The sequence below is a fragment of the Phodopus roborovskii genome, unplaced genomic scaffold, assembly GCF_943737965.1.
Source record: "Phodopus roborovskii unplaced genomic scaffold, PHOROB, whole genome shotgun sequence".
Classification (NCBI taxonomy): domain Eukaryota; kingdom Metazoa; phylum Chordata; class Mammalia; order Rodentia; family Cricetidae; genus Phodopus; species Phodopus roborovskii.
In genome coordinates, this window is record NW_026126588.1 from 12,576,860 (window position 1) to 12,594,004 (window position 17,145).

Below are 17,145 nucleotides of genomic sequence, written 5' to 3' on the forward strand. Positions count from 1 at the left end.
TGAGGACCATTTTTTCTTAATGTAGCTGTAATTGAAAATTTATTTTGTAGCAAACTGAGATCTTGTGCAAATGAAGAACAAAGCCATGTTTTCCCAGCTACCGTGACTCTCTAATTCCCTATAATGTCAGAGAAAAGTATCATTAAGTATAATGAAAAGGAGAAAACAGATGAATTTTACAATGACCCATTCTATTAGAGGGCGGTGAGGAATTATTTTTTCTTTCTAATCTTCAGGAAAGTCATGATTAGTTACAAAAGAATAGTGGAGCTTTAATCAGATACCAAAATTGTCTTTGGTAGTTGTTTTGAAATACATAATATGCTAATAACCTATTCAATAAATTGTTCTTTTCTGTTTCCTTTGTATTACTATAGCTAGTTTGGCTATTTCAGAGAATGAACTGTAATCACATTTAAAATACATTACAAAGATTACAACAGCTTATTCCTTTGTAGCTTACCTCAAAGTGGGCAAAATTAGGTCTAAGTTTTTGTATAGGACGGCTCCGAGAACAAATACAGATGATTCATCTAATTCTAGAAAGAATAAAGTGAAAAACTATAAGTAAAACCACACAAATACAACCATAGAAACTGTAATCCATTAATCGCTAGGTTATCCCAATATTTGCTCAAGTGCAAAGATAAAGGCAGGCAGCAGAAATTCATTCAGTCTTAATTATGCCTAGGGTAAATTAGCCCCATCACCTTGCCCAGGTAGTTGTGGACAATAGTGTTTGTGATGGTTTTGCATAAGCATCCATCTTTTTTCTGACAAGGCTGAGATTAGAACCTTCCTCCAGTCCACTGAAAGGATTTCAAGTCCCACTGATATGGGGGAGTGGGGGTAGTGATAGCCCTGCATTTTCAGCAGCATAAAGATTAAGTCCAGAATCAGCCAAGTGAGAATTAAGACTATAGTGCCTCTTTTGAAGCTAATTATTAGAAGGTCCTTAAGACAATAGTAGAAGTTAGTCTTTTCTTACATGTGTCACTTACCAAAATAATACATGCACACAAAAACTTCATTTCAATGAGATACAAACAGCCATACACAAAAACTGACTTTGAATAGGAAATGCAATCCCATTTCCACATCTAGAGCTAAAGTATTAGGACATGTACTTTATTTGGGGATGAGAATGTTAGTAGAGAAATATGAGCACGCCAAGCTCAGTTAATAGTTTGTGGTTATATTTTCACCCACTTTAATCAATCTTTTCCCTAAGTAAGCCTGTTGATTTAAAGGCCAAGGACAACTTGTTTACATTTACAAAACTGGTTTACAAACAGGTTTGTAAGGATTTCAATATTGTGTGATACACGAAGATGTATATGATTTACTAAGTGACCTTGTCAGGAATGTTTGGGTCACAGCTCATTCTATTCCTCACTATTACCTTTTGATGACATGGGAGTAAAAATGCTTTTGGGAATCACAACTCGATCTTCTGAATTCCTTGCCCAGTCCACCATTCCTTTCCGACCCTTCATTGGGAAGTTGATGTCTGTTAGAACGGAGAGGGCGGGAAGCTTCTGAATGCTAGCCACTGTTAAAGGAGAAAGAATACTGTCAGCAAAACTTGCTCTCAGTGTCACAGAAATCAAAATCATCAAATAAAGTCGGTGTATACTCAAAATTGAGTTTTGAGGTCAATTTACAGTTAGCAGAGCATTAAAATGTACATATTTATTAGACAGCATAGTTCTTCCAGGCTGGGAATTCTTTCATTTACCACTAGGTTTCTTTGGCTGTGACTTGCAATCACACAGGTGATGGTCAGTGGTGATGGGAGTATCCCATGGGGACACACAAAAATTATTCACACCGTTTCCTCACACTGGCTCTCCAATACAACTTTTAGAAGCCCAAACTGCATAGTTTAGCATACCTATCTGGTAGACCATATATCAATATCTAAATTTGTTTAGTCTTCAGAATGTTTTCTTTATATAATTGCCAGAAAATAAAGCAAGCAACAAAGAACTGTCTTGATCCAAGTGATACAGCACAGTATCAATAATGATGCCGTAACTACAAAGGCAACTCATATACAGAAATGTCAGATACACCAGTCACAATATAACCTTACAACTTTCCCATGAAAATATATTCATATTTGGAATTGTGTTTTACTACTAGAAATACAAGTTTAAAAAATAACTTTGATTCTTTTTTCTTTTATTTTATGCGTGTGTCTGCTTTGCCTGCATGTATGTCTGAGTACTATGTGTGTATAGTATAGGCTTGTAGAGGGTATTGGATCCTCTAGGACTACGAGGATCCCTTGGGACTGTTATGATGACTGTCATTCATCACGTAGGTGTTGACAACCGAACAGAAGTCCTGTGGAAGTGCAGTCAGTGGTCTTAACCAGTGAGCTATCTTCAAACCCTGGAAATACATATTTCAATACATGTTGAAAGAAACATAAATGGTATGTTTTGTGAAATGTAAGTGTATTTCTTTTATGTAATAGTATTGTTTAAAAATACAGTACCTGTATTTATTATAATATATATATAATAAGGTTTAAGATGATAAATACTTGAGTACTTATATATTATATACATTTTTCAATTAAGAAGCATAACTTGTCAAATTTTGCATAGGCCCATGCATGTTCTACATTAAAGCTTCAAGTATCCCGTGGATAATGTAAGTGGAAAGATGATGGGAAAACTATAAAAGTTATCACAATAGGAAAGCAAAAGTAAAAAAAAAAAAAAAAAAAAAAAAAACCATTAGGCTCTTCATAAGTGGATTTTATTCTAGAGGAACTTGTAATTTAAAACAAGAGAGGATGAAATTAAGATTTTTAATAATATTAGTTGTATAAATATATTACTGCACCCCTGGCTTGGTTTCAAATTAAATTGGTTATGTATTATGGCAGTGCACAGTGAAATTATACTTTATGAAAGCTCTTTGTGGCTATTATACACATCCATTATCAGCACAGGATGGAATTTCATTTGGCCTGCAATTTGACATATTAAGCTTAAAAAGGATTTGCTAACTAAATGTTGAAGGGGTAAAAAAAGGTACTGGATAAGACATAAATTAGTTATGGATGTTAAATGCCATTTTTTGAATAATGAGTGTAATTACTTTAGTTTCTTTTTTAATTTTTAAAACCAAGATGATTTTCCTTTCCATAAATAACCCCATTCAAATGTGTTCAAGGACACAAAACTTCAGCTGTATATAGAAAAACAGTCAACACATTGGTAACCACATGTCCTTGGTCCTTGAATTATAATGTGCAAAATTACATTAAATGTCTTCAATTGCCTTGAATTTCAGAGACAGTATACTTCACTAGACTATACCAAACCTGAGAAGACATTACTGCTTCTTTCCTATACTATTTCTATTATTAAGGAAATTAAACATGAAATATATGTCTCAAACATGAATTCTAATCATTTCACTTCTATAAAAATTGATAGAAAACCAAAAATAAACACCAAATAATTTTTAATGGAGGATATTTGTATCTTCTAGAGATCAGGCTACCTGAGTAAATATTAGCTTAACACCATGTTCATGAATATGAAAGCTGATTTAGTGATACAGGCAAGCATTTTGTCCCACAAAATTATAGGTACTCTAGCAGTTAAATTATGACTATATAGAATACATTGTACTTTCCAATATAGTACAGAAAAAGAAATATAAAAAGTGGTCAAAGTCACTGTTCCAGAAGAAATTTCATAATCTTCTGTGTTAACTCATTAAATAACAGTTAAAATTATATATATATATATATATATATATATATATATGTAAAGTTAAGTTTTTTTTAATCTAAAGAGTAACTTATATTTTAAAACATGTACACAGCCAAACTGAACTAGTTATCATGTGCCATATCTCACAACTTATCTTTCTTTGTTTTTGTTTTGTTTTTCAACATAGGGTTTCTCTGTGTGGCCTTGGATGTCCTGGAACTCACTCTGTAGACCAGGCTGGCCTCAAATTCACAGAGATCAACCTGCCTCTGCCTCCCCGAGTACTGGGATTAAAGGCATGTTCCAGCATTACATGGCTAGATATGTTTTAAAATAGTATGAAAGTGTCAATGACACCATTGTATAAGATGACATTTCAATAGATTATGGGGCTCAATTTTTAGATTCTGAATTGTCAATGTTTAAAGCTAATATATTTTTGAAAACATGAAGTATTTTAATTTGTACATATTTACCCCAAGCCTAAAAAGGTGGATGTTTAAGATAGACATTTTGGTTCTTCATGAGCACAGAATGGTTAAAAAGGAAACATACTTTTACACAGCAAAAATAATTCAAGGGTATCCTGGTTTATTCCTTTTTAAGTTATTGTGTATGACATTTGGAGCAATCCAATTCCCAAACCCTTCACTTCTCCACTGATTTTAACCGTTCAACTCCCTTATATAAATTTGGAATCAGTCTTTAAGAAGATGGGAAGAATGTGTTAGATGACTGTTGAGGATGTAAGATCCAAAAATTAATTCCTTAAGCTACAACTTAGTAAATATGGGAGTTTTGCTGATGAGACAAAACAAAGCACACATGCACAGTCGATGCTGTGCTTCTGTACGAATTGGTTATTAAATTCAGTCATCGTAAGCCTTTGAGGAAAAGGCTTCCCTCAGTAATAGCCTTTTAAAGCTTATGAAGCTCACACGAAACGTGAAAGGCTAGAGTGTCTCTGGATAAATAGAAACATCTACAATTTTCCCAGAATTTCCTTGAATTTAGAGAACTGTGCTTTCACTATAAAACTAGGTTTGATTTCTAATGGAGAAAAATAGGTGAGTTGTTATGATAAACTTTAGAGCAATGCCACTTCAATATCATGCCTTTGTTGGCCAAGTTCTATAATAATCCAAGTTCAGTGTAAATGTATTTCCCCATTTCTGGCATTTAAAACAGTATTACACCACTCTTTCCAGATCCTATATAAGTTTACAACATATCTTGACCATAACCACCTTCCATTCCTACCCTCCAACTCTCACCAATACATCTCCCTCCCAACCTCATTTTTCATTATCCTTCTTTTAGGAGGATTTTTTTTTTCATAAGAAGCACAAGAGAAGTTTTGTAGATGAGTCTAAAAGTATGTGAGCTCTTTTCCTTCATGATACCTTGCTATCATTGAAGCGAGACTGACTTCTCAGGTAGATGATAAGGTTTTACCCAATGCCATTTGTGGAAATCAAAAAGAATGAAGACCCTGTGTTGTTCATCACTGAATGAGTGTGTTCCATGTACAAACTGGAGTTATCAAATTTGCTATATCACTAGAGCTCTACACAGAAAGGGTAGGCATGAGGAAAAAAAACCCTTGAGAACAAGAAAGCAAAGGTACATGGATTAACGTTCCAGAGATGAGCAAAACAGACAAACTAAGGCCAGTAAAGAAAAGCAGCCATTTACCAGCTTGTTTTACCCTTGGGTGCCATTTTTGCTCTATAATTCCAGGTCATTTCATAGACCTATTTACAGTTTTGGGTATTAATAACTCTCTATCCATCTCAAAAGTACCCGTTTTAAAGATACTTCTCAGTGTCTGTGATTGTTTGCATAAGCACATACAAAGAGCTTACAACACATCCCTCACAACACATAAACTGGGAGTAGTGGCAATTACTTGTAATTCCAGCATAGCGTAGGTGGAAACAGTAGGATCAGAAATTCAAGATTTTCCTGAACTACATAGCAAGATGGAGAAGAGCCTTGGCAACATGAGACCGTGTCACAAGTTTTTTTAAAAAAGCAATAACAAGTATAAATAGAGATAAAATCAATTCATTCTACAAACAGTGTGGCTGAGTAAACTGAGTATCTTGTGTACTGCTTAGTAGCACCTTCTGTAACACAGGTCTAGTACCAACCAGCAGGCTGGGCTAAGAGAGGACAGGCTGAATGAGAAGTACACCCAGATCACGGGACCCTCTGTGGAAGTGTTGGCTGTTACTATGGGAACCGATTTTTATATAATTACATTTAAGAAAGCTACTATGTGGTTGGCGATGCATCATAAATAAAGTAGTTAGCTTTTGCTACATTAATTTCTCTTTTTTTTCTTTTTATTTCTTTCTTTCTTTCTTTTTTTTTTTTTTTTGAGAGAGACTACAGGCAAGAGATTACTTCTTGAGTGTTTCATGATAAGTACATTCATATACCCACAGGCAGAAACTGCACTGAAAATGAGCATAGCTCAAACAGTAGTGCTTAAATGTAGTATCCTGAGAGGTGAGCAGGGGTCCTCTGTAATCTGTCTTCTTTATTTTGCCCATATATTATCTTTTGTTCATTTTCATTTTCTTACCTCCTTTCTCTCTCTTCTCTTTTCTGACTGACTTTTCCAGAAGGGATGAAATTTTCCCCTTTTCTTTTTTGGGGTATAGAAAATCATTCAGGTTAAAAACATATTGCTTCAATAAAGAGAATAAACATCACGAATGCCAAGCTCAGGGTTTCTAAAGCAGCTAAGACCCCAGACCAAACGAAGCCCTTTAGAAAGTAGAAGCTCTACTTTCAAGCATGATCCTAAGTGTTCAAAGCAGTGCATCACACTCTGAACCACCCAGTGTCAATGATCAGAGGAAACACCCAGGCGAGGAAGCCTGAAGCCATGACTAAATGTGTAAAGGAATACAGACGTTATTTGAAGGCTGTTTTTAAAACTGCCTTTTCCATTGGGTCTTTATGTTGAGTCTTAGTCATAATGGAAGTTTGTGTGATTCTTCATGATCCTTCATAGGGAACAAATGACAGGCTGGGTTTTCATGCATCAATATTAAAACATTGCTCAGTTATCAAAACGGAATTGCCCTGTGGTAAACATCTCTCAAGGTAAGCATCTGCAAAGTTTCTCTAAGGATAGTATGCAGACAGGGGAAGATGATGCTTCCGTTGGATACACTGGGATATGTATATATACTTTTGGGTTTGTTACTGTGTTTGTAGAGAGAGCAGACCCCATGGAGTTGCACTCTGTGTGACTTCTGAGGATTTAGCAGTTAAAAAGCTTGCAGTTTGTATTTATATAGCAATGCTGAATCCTTAGTAAGAGAGTGAGAATGTCTAAGAAGAAAAAAAGGTTGCTTTTTTTTTTTCCTGACACTTAATGGACAATTGCTAGCAAAGTGGCACTTTCCATTCACTCTGTAATTCATTCCTTCAAGTATTTGTCAAACTTCTCTTCTGTACAAGACACTGTGTTTCAACACACCACTTACCCAGAACCCTTACATGTGCTATCTCATTCAATATTCAAATCACCTCAGGAGTAATTTCATTGTCAGTATCCTCATTGCTATTTTTGGGGCCTTGGTTTTTACAAATGAGGATTCGGACTCTGTTTAAGCCACTATGTTAAGACTGTAAGTGGTATTGCGGAGATTCAAATCCTGGTTTGTGTACTGAGATCTGTGCTGACTGGCGCAGTTTGACTTTATCTAGCATATTAACGACAAATGTACTCTGCTTCACTGTAACATTTTCCACTAAGAACACAAGACAAGTTCAGTAATACAGTCTGAGGCGATAAAAGGCTCACATGTCCATCAAATCCAAGCTAGATGTCAATAAAGAACAACGGGTCAAAAATAGCACATGTGCTTTCCTTGGCCAGCACGGTCTTTATGTTCTAACATATCCATGAAAAATCCTATCTTAAGATTCTGCCCCTGTGGTCTGTAGGAAACATTCAGGTATTTCCATAGATAGAACTTTTGTTGTGCACTGCACTTTGGCTCCTCACCAGCATAGTCTTCATTCCCAAAAGGTAGGGATTAAAATGGCAAAGGCCACAGAGAAAGAAACAGATGGTTGGGGTGTGATGCTCAGCTGACACTTCTCTGGAAACAGTAGCAGTGGGCAGGACATACTTTGAGCCTGTGAGCTCCCATTGCCGCCACCACCAGCAGGATGCTTTAGAGGCCCCAGTCCTCTAGGCACTGTATAAAATTTAGTTGATAAATCTCCTTCTGTTTACAATTTCTCAATTCCACTTTTTAGAAAAAGATAGCGTCCTCTCCAAGTCAAATGCAGACAAATTAGATGAAGCATTCAAAGTAAACAGCAGAGTGGGACTTTTTTTAGTTCCTTCTTCACCTTAAATATGTCTTAATAATATATTCTGTTTTCAAATTAAATAATCATATTCCTTTTCTGTAGTAAAATACAAACTCTTCTAAATCATTCCTATGTTACTAGCTTCACATTCTATTTTTCATCATACCCATTTCATGCCTGGGAATCTGGACAGTAGAATATGCTTCTGGTTTTTTACTTTGTCTTCATGTTTTCTATTTTTACTTTGTTTTTATTTTTATTTTTCCTTCTGCTCCTTGGCATGACACATTCATTTGTTCACAATTGAGAATGCTGATGCATGAGGGGTGATCCAAGGCCATGCACTTGAGTCTTGTTCAAGTAGAATTGTCTTAAATTATAGCCTGCAACAAGCGTGTCCCGTTGGCTATTTCTGTAAGCTAAAACAGTTTTTCATGTTTTTTAGACAATGGGAAAAATGAATTGTCGTTCTTCTTGGCATGTGAAAATTATATGAAATTAAATTTTCAATGGCTGTAGATAAAGTCTTTCTGGAACTCAGCAACACCTATGATTTCCTTATGGCCATTCATTACTCTCAGGGCACAATGGCAGGGATGAGTAGTTCACAAATCCTAAAACATCTACTATTCAGGCGTTTACAGTAACTGGGTTAACCGCACCATTCCAAATACAGTTTAGAGAATATGTGTTTAAAAATGATTCTTGTTCTTTAACAAGTTAGAACGAAAATTCATTTTAGTGCTGTCACTTACTGTACTGTCCATTGCAAACCCTTTCTGACTACTTTCCATACTACAAATAATACAGTGTCAAGAAGATGCCCACTGATTAATTTCCTTGCAGTTTCAAAAGGGGTATGTCTGTGTTCTTTCAGAAGATACACTTCCAAATGTCTATGTTCTCTACATAGATAGTTCAGAATTTTAATCCTATCAGAAATACAAAGTAAGATATGAGATGGAGAATTATTTTTGCATGTGTACCCAAGTAGTAAAAACTTTTTAGAACACACTTTAGGGTAAGGTCCTATTCTTTTTCCAATCCACAAAATTCTGAACAAAATTTCGATAGAGAAACAAAAGGGGGGATTCAATTATAATTAACCAAGTGTAAAATAATAGGAAGCTTGAAAATTGATTAATATTTTCTCACACTCTTGTATTACTTTGAAGCTAAAGGTTGATTAAACCCTTTCGGAAAACAATCCCAGAACTTCTAAGGAGCTACAGCTCAACAGTAGTAGGCTTCTCTGACATTGAGTCGCATATTCCCTTAGGAGCCCTAACTGCAGGGAGTACTTTATCTTGATAGGAGTAAAGACATCATTTGAGACTTACAAGTTTGCTTGTGAATACATTCATCCAAAAACCCTCTATTAAATCCCAGAGCATTCCAAGAACTGCCCTACCATGGAAAATTCGTGACTGAACAGCAAACGTGAAGTCTTTGTCCTTAAAGTGCTAACGTCTAGTTTAAGGCATACATGCAACCCTCGAGGGAAAAGGAGCATTCATATTCCAGATTGTGATTACTGTCACCATGAAGGAATGGTGGATGAGGTGAACAACAGGAAGTAGATCAAGAAGAGACACTCTGAACATGATTGTCTGAGGTGGGTTTAACCGGTAGGGATGAGCTAAGGAGCAAGGAACTGACTGTGTGAGCCCAAGGCCTGGTAAAGACCAATTACATTCCAGAGGCATCGGAACAAAACAACAAAAAGGAGAGAAGAGAAGAAGAAAGGTCATGCTGAATAGGAGAACTTTGTGAGATAAGAACACTTACAGGCATCCCAGGGAAACAATGACGATAGTAGTAATAGTAATAAATGTTACAATGTTTATGCTAATAGTAATACCATATTCAGAGTACGGAGTATTTAGGTGTGGTATTAGGCTTAATATGATCTTGGAAGTTACAAGACCTGGTCTGGAGACTGATGATATTTAGGACATAGAGATTTATATTAATTGCTAGTAATGAAATTATTTTAGTAAGCCGCATTATTAATAAAATTGATATTCTATGTTATATGAAAATATAAATTGGACGCCATCGTGTCAGAACCAACAGTTGGCGTATAGACACGAATAAGTTTTCCAGAATGCAGAATGCAATAGAACAATATGGGGAATGCATGTATTCAGCAAACACTTCAGTGAGCACAGATTCTACACAAAGCAGTTATGGGTTCTGGGAATGCACCTTTGAATAACAAGAGTAAAGTTACTGCTCTTGCAAGACTGGCACAGGATTTGCAGAGAAACATGAACACTAGGAAAATGATTTACAATCTAAAGTTATTCTTCATACGGAAAGTTTTAGTTGTTTTTGTACACGACCTAGAAAGTACCTGAACTCATCATTCTGCATCTGAAGTCAAGCAGGGCTGGACCTCATTAGTAGACAGATAGGAGAAAATTTCTGTAGGTCACAAAAAGCTCACAAACACTTTTAACTACATATGAGACCTTAAGAATCGGGGACACTAAATCATTTATAAATTCTACATTCCAAAATTCACTCATGAGGCTACCATTTGACTCATGACAAATAAATGCTCGGTGAAGAAGAGTCCTTCTGTAAGACACCAGTTGCCATTGAAGTCCTTATGCTGTTTACTGTGATTGCACTCCAAAGGAAATTATGGCATATGTTCCTTTTAAACACACAGAACATTGTTTTGTTTAGTTATAATATTTGCCTAGGAATATAACATCTTTTTCCTCATTGTAAAGCATGCACCAAGTATAATGTTTAGATTTTTTTTTTCAATATACAGGGTAGAAAATTTTGTAGTAACATTAAAGTTTCCTAGGGGAATGGTCTATGGTCAGAGAGAATGGAATGTTACCATAGTTACACATCTGTCAGTAGTAGTATCCATAACTCACCCTTTTCATGTATTACAAAATAAAGGCCCCATTACTTGACAGATACCAACTATATGTAACATAGAATTATAGCAGTAACTCCTAGGGAAGGAATTTTTTTTATTTAGACAGAAATATCGAGGAAATTTAGTGATGAAGAGACTTGCAGAAGGTCTGTTTAGTCATGGAATGTTGTTATTCACATGCCAAGCTCTGAAGCCAGTACATTTTATTTTATTTTATTATCAGGCATGGCCTTGCTATGTAAACTAGGCTGGTGTTGTGTGCCCCATCATCTGGGGTTCTGAGATTACAGGAGTGTACCCTCATTCCTGGCCAGCATCTTTGAAAAGATACAGAAGAGCATCCCCACACTTGCATGGATAGAAGAGCGTTCATTTCTATTCTGAGACTTTTTCACTCTGCAGATTCAGATCAAAGCCTCACACTAAGTAAAGGGGATTTTGGTGAAGGTGAAGAGGGCGAAGTCAGCACAGATTTCTCAGTATAGCCAAATAAAGCCAGGGTTTTGAAAGCAGGAGAGACCATGCAAGCAAGCAAGCAAACAAACAAAATAAATTGTTAAGAGGAACTCGTTGCCACAGTTTTTACATGTTTATTATTACAGAGCTAGACCACTATTGTCATAGAGATAAGCAACTATTGCCATAGAAACAGCTGAAACAGGATTAGTTTCCTAGTGGCACAGACAGTTGCATCCTTTTAGTTGAAGAGCTAAATTGCAAAGAAGGATACAATATGACACTTTTACTAATTCTAAATCCTTACAACATTGCACAAACCAGAAGAGACCAGAACTTTTTAAAAACTCAAGTCTTGCTTTCAGGAATCTTTAGAGTTTATCTTTCCATTTATACTCACAAGTGTGAAATCTAGCAGATTTTAAAGGACTTAATCTTAAACAAAAAGAAAACCCAGCACGGGACAAGCTAGAACTTCTCCATGGAAACAGAAAGCCATTCCATGTCCCAGATGGTGCTGCTGCTCCCTTCCATGTCAGAAAGCATGTCCCTGGCCGAAGGGCCTGACAGATCCCAGAAACTGAGGAGCAAAACAAATACTCAGCCCTGTACAGTCCCTCTTCATAGATCACTAGATGCTTAAAACTCATCAACATCTTCACTGCAGAGATGAAAGTTAACTGTATTGAAAATGTGTATATGTCAATGTCTAAGAAATTCAAAATTTCTTCTGTATTCTATTAGAAAATTTGATTTTGAGGTTTTGGTTCTCTATTAAACAATAACTACTCTGAACACTTAAATACAAACTACACTATCTCTGTTCTTCCATGCATTTCTTTCTACAGGCTGCCCATTCTTTCTTTATAGGCATGCATGCCTTTGGTAATAAATGGGGAAGATTCCAAGTCCCTCCACACCATGTTTTTCTCAAAGCTCTTGCAAATTATTATGCATTTTCTATTGCTAATGTTGTAAACTGCGGTTTGTGGGTTTGTGTGTGTGTTGTGTGGCCTTAGGCTTTAGAGATTAAGAGGTTTATCTCAATATGGATAAGTGCATGAAAATATATTCAATAGTGAAAGTAAAAGTCCAAAGTAAAGCTCCACAGCTTCCAAAATGACTATTATAACAGTATAGAAGTTCATTGAGATGTACAGATTTTGAAAATGGTTAATTTCAGTGTATGGTGCTTATTTTAATTGCAAAAATTTTATTAATAACATTTACAAAATAAAAAAATAAGGAATAAACAAATAGTATGTAGGAGACAAAGAAATGTTCCTGTAGCAACATTCTCCTCTGGATGCAAAGTGTAGGAATAAAGGCTGTATGAGTAACATGTCCATAATATTTCCTTGGCTGAGATATGTTATAAAATATTTATAACAAAGGTAACTCAGTCATACTTTCATAAGAATAATTAGACAAAAAGCAGTTTTTAATGGAATAAGTATTTATGAAGACTGTTAGTTCAAAAGAAAACAAATGGTCAGGAATAATTTAACACTGATGTACAAAAGCAGAACATATGCTTTAAAGATCTTCAGTGACAAAAAATATTATTGAATTATGATTTGAAGAGTAATTGTGTCCTTGAATATAAGTTCATCAGATGGTTAAACAAACGTAGATGATCATGTAACTACTTTTCATCCCGATTTGCTTAGAAGCAATTAGAAGCTTACTGATATTGCAATGTAATAACTAGATTAATGTTTTCTATATTAAGGTCTAGTATTGTAACTGTGGCAATAGTACTGTTGCAAATAACATTTTTTAAGATGCATGGATAAAATAATTTCAAAACTGCCCTTCAACTACACAACAAACCTCTTGTATATGTTTTGAATTTTTAAAAGATTTTCTTTAAACAAAACACAGTTGACTAGCTCATAGTTGAGCATGGTTGATTTTTAGGGGTTCTTCTATTACATATCCCTAGGATACACCAGTATTTTGGGCAAAACATAGCTCATTTAAATCCAAATTATATGGGAAAATGGATTATTTCATTGTTTATCTGTGAGTTTAATCTGAGGCACACTTTTATAAAATCATTTTAATAACTATCTTTATTCTGGCTCTTGCCTGAGGATTCAGATGATAGAATGATGGTAAGATAGTGATGGCTTCCATGAATAAAACTGATTAGTTTCCCTGAGAATACAAGTGAAATTAGCATAGGACAGTAGGAGTAAGCACCGTATGTAATTGAGAAAACTGAACACACACAGTCATGCATGCACACACACAAACGCGCACACACACACACACACACACACACACACACACACACAACAGGCCTCTAAACATCAGAGACACTTGAACAGTCACATGACAGATGTCTAACTTAAACTGTCCTATACATCCTAAAGGACAATGTCCCTGAATATTTATTTTGTGTCTCTTGTTTTTCCTGAGACAATCTTGAATACCCAGTCTCATGAGATCTTCCTGCATCAGCATCCACAATAACTGGCATCTAGGATAGCGCATCCTGCCCAGGTGAAAGCTTCCTCTTTCGTTCACGACTCATCTAAACTGTTAGTAAAATCTGCCACACCAACTGTCAAAACTTCTTACCACTTCCAGCATCACCTACCCCAAGCCCCTGCATCTTCTCACTGCTCTCTGCGACATCACTCACATCCCATGTAGCTCATTCTTCTCCACTTTGTGGTCACTATAATCCATTAAAAAGACACATCAGATTGTGCCATGTTTTTTTTTTTTTTTTTTTTTTTTTTTCCTGCTCAAATCTGCAGTTTTTCTTTCTGTCTTATTTCCAGGTCTTCATTCAAATGCCTTCCAAATCTCCTTTCTTGTCACCTCTTTAACAGCCTTTCTTTCATGGCCACACTCCATTCCGCTCCACATTGCTGGAGTTCTTCCGTTACCCCGTGTAAAGCGTGTGTGTGCACCATGGTCTTTTCACTCTGCTTTTGTTCTATTTGAAGTGTTCTGTCTAGACATGCCATGGCAGTCCAGGCTCACCAGGTCTTTCTGCCATTTCAGATATTGCTGGTCTCTAGAGGCCTTTCTTGACCTTCATGGATGGGATATCTGTCTTCTCTCTGTATTTCTAAACCTGGCAGATTGCTTTATTTCTCTTCACAGCAATTATAACCATTGAGCATATTGGGGGATATCTGTTTGACACGTGTCTCATTAATATGAAACAAATTTCACAATTCCACAAGAGCAAGAGTTTTGTCAAATTCATTCACTGACAAAGCCTTACAATGGGATACGGAAAATGACATGCAGTTAATGAGAGAATCAGACAATATAAAGCGAATTAGATATGTAAACCATTGCCATCCTACTATACTGGCCCTAGGACACACTTTAAGTTGAGGATCTTAGCTATGTGCACAAGAGCCCAGCCATAAGCCCCTAGTTGTTTGTATCACGTGTACCCAGAAAAGTTGAAATGAAATGGCTTTTTGCATTACCCTACCCACAGTTTCCAACCCCGATATTTGGAATAAGTGGATCAGTCAATATTGTGTAATAATTCTTATTTAACAAAAAAAGAAACAATCAAAGAACTCATAGCATTGCATATCATTTCAAGAGTTATCAAAAGACTTTATTTTCTTAGGAGGAACTGTTACTATATAAAGAAACTCGTACTTGATTTTTTTTTTTCCTTCTAGCTTAAGGAAAAGTACTCATTTATTCCCGGTGTCTAGCAAGACTTGTGGAAGTCTAGAAGGTGGGGGAGAACCTTACACATTTACCACCTAGTCTTGCTAACCAAACTGACGTCAAAATAAAAAAAAAAAATAGATGCAGATTTCTCTATTTTGGGGGCTTGGTGTCAACATGTGTCTTGTTTTTAAGAAAGGGAGCTAAGAAAGTGTTGGAGATGTGTGAAGCACAAAGCTAAGCAGCGAGAAGAGGAAAGTAAGTTTTGAAGAAGCCAGGCCTTGCCCATAGCTACAGGATATGATTGCAATGCTGTTGCCACTCAACTAAAGACCCAGACTTGATACAAAGTTCATAGTGAATGTTGGAAATTACATAGCTTTTACGTTGATGGAAAGCCAATGTGGAGGGGAAAATAAAAAGAGATGTTGAAAATGCTCATCTTTATTCAGATTCAATTTCAGGTAATATCTAGTCTGAATGTTCATTCAGAAAAGCCCAGTAGTCTAGATTTCTAAACCAAGAATAAACTATGATACTTAACTTCACAAAGGAAAAATATATTCACTTTAGTGTATCCGAGACACCCGCTTTGTTGGTGTGCTGGGGAAGAGATGGAGCTATACTTTCAAGAATCTTGTATTTCAGGGAAGAACACTTGAAATTCTTTACAGTTGAAAATTCTAACAGACGGTATTTGAAGATATTATCAGCTAAAAGCCATTCCCTGTTTGTCTGATATTGTCAACATTGAATAATTCCCGAGAAGAGTTGTGAGACGAAGGTACGTGGGTGCAGCTGTGTACATCTGTGCAAAGTAAATCCTTGCAGACAACCGAATCAAACTCATAAGGATATGACCACTGAAGTGTTGTGAAGTATTAGTTTAAGATGCGTCACATGTATTTATGCTGTGGAATATTTATTTTAGTGATACACAAATGTATTGCATTCTTTTGAGTTGCATTTGCTTAACTCTGCAAAGCTGTGTTACTTTGCCTGCCTAAATCACCTGACTGGTCTAATAAAGAACTGAACAGCCAAGAACTAGGCAGGAGAGAGAAAAAGCCAGGGCTGACATTCAGAGACAATAAATGGGAGGAGAAATCTAGAAGAAGAGAGAGAGGGAAAGGGAGCAGTAAAAAAAAAAAAAAAAAAAAAAAAAAAAGAGGAGAGGAGGATTCCACAGGTCAGGCACACAGCCAGCCATAGAGTAAGAAATACACATAGAATAAAGAAAGGTAAAACGCTCAGAGGCAAATGTAGTTAAAGAGATATGGGATAATTTAAGTTACAAAAGCTGGCTAGAAACAAGTCGAGCTAAGGCCAGGCATTCAGAAGTAAGAATAAGTCTCCCTTTATTTATTTGGAATCTGGGTGGTGGATCCCCAAAGGGTTAAAAAAAAACAACCAAACCAACTACACTGAAGCCACCCATGGCATGGAAATGTAAGCCCCATTCCCTGTGGCTGTACTTTTCCTTAGAATGTCCATCAATAATTACATACTTAAAATGTTCAAACACTCTAAACATTATTAGAAGTTAGATATTAGTAGACATATTACTTGAAAATGTCCTTTCTCCTGTTAATGATTTGACACTGACTGTTTTCTTATTCAGAGAATTCTTGTACAAATAACCACTAAGCATCCATCCTCTGACACCGGCCATGATTATTTTTAGAGCAGGCATTGCCTCACTTTGCTGTCTTTATCATTGAAAACATCCACACAGATTAAACCATTGAATAATAGTTGAATGCAGTTGTGTTTATTGATTTGACTTCTGAACTAAAATCCAAGATCTCATATTTGGTTGCCATTTGGGGATTGCCTTTTTCTAATTATCAATATGTGAGAGATAGTTTCAAATGTTCTTAGGATAAATATAATCTCAATCCCCCCTCTCCTTCTCTCCCACAGCAGTATCAGTTATAGAATCCAATCAATTCTAACCTCAGGGAGAATCTGAAATTCATGCCCATGATTATTTTTTTATTCATACTATCACTAATTAAATTCTTCATTGCATCATGCATTGATTGCAGTTAAGAG

General features: G+C 36.0%; 1 protein-coding gene across 1 annotated transcript in view; it reads right to left on the minus strand.

The window, feature by feature from the left end:
* Adgrb3 (adhesion G protein-coupled receptor B3) overlaps positions 1-17,145 on the minus strand; it is a 656,439-nt gene that overhangs the window by 311,170 nt on the left and 328,124 nt on the right. The window contains exons 13-14 of the mRNA XM_051204331.1: positions 1,403-1,552; positions 464-539 (exon numbers count right to left, since the gene is read on the minus strand). Coding sequence (XP_051060288.1) covers positions 464-539; positions 1,403-1,552 — 226 coding nt within the window. The remainder of the gene's footprint in view (positions 1-463; positions 540-1,402; positions 1,553-17,145) is intronic.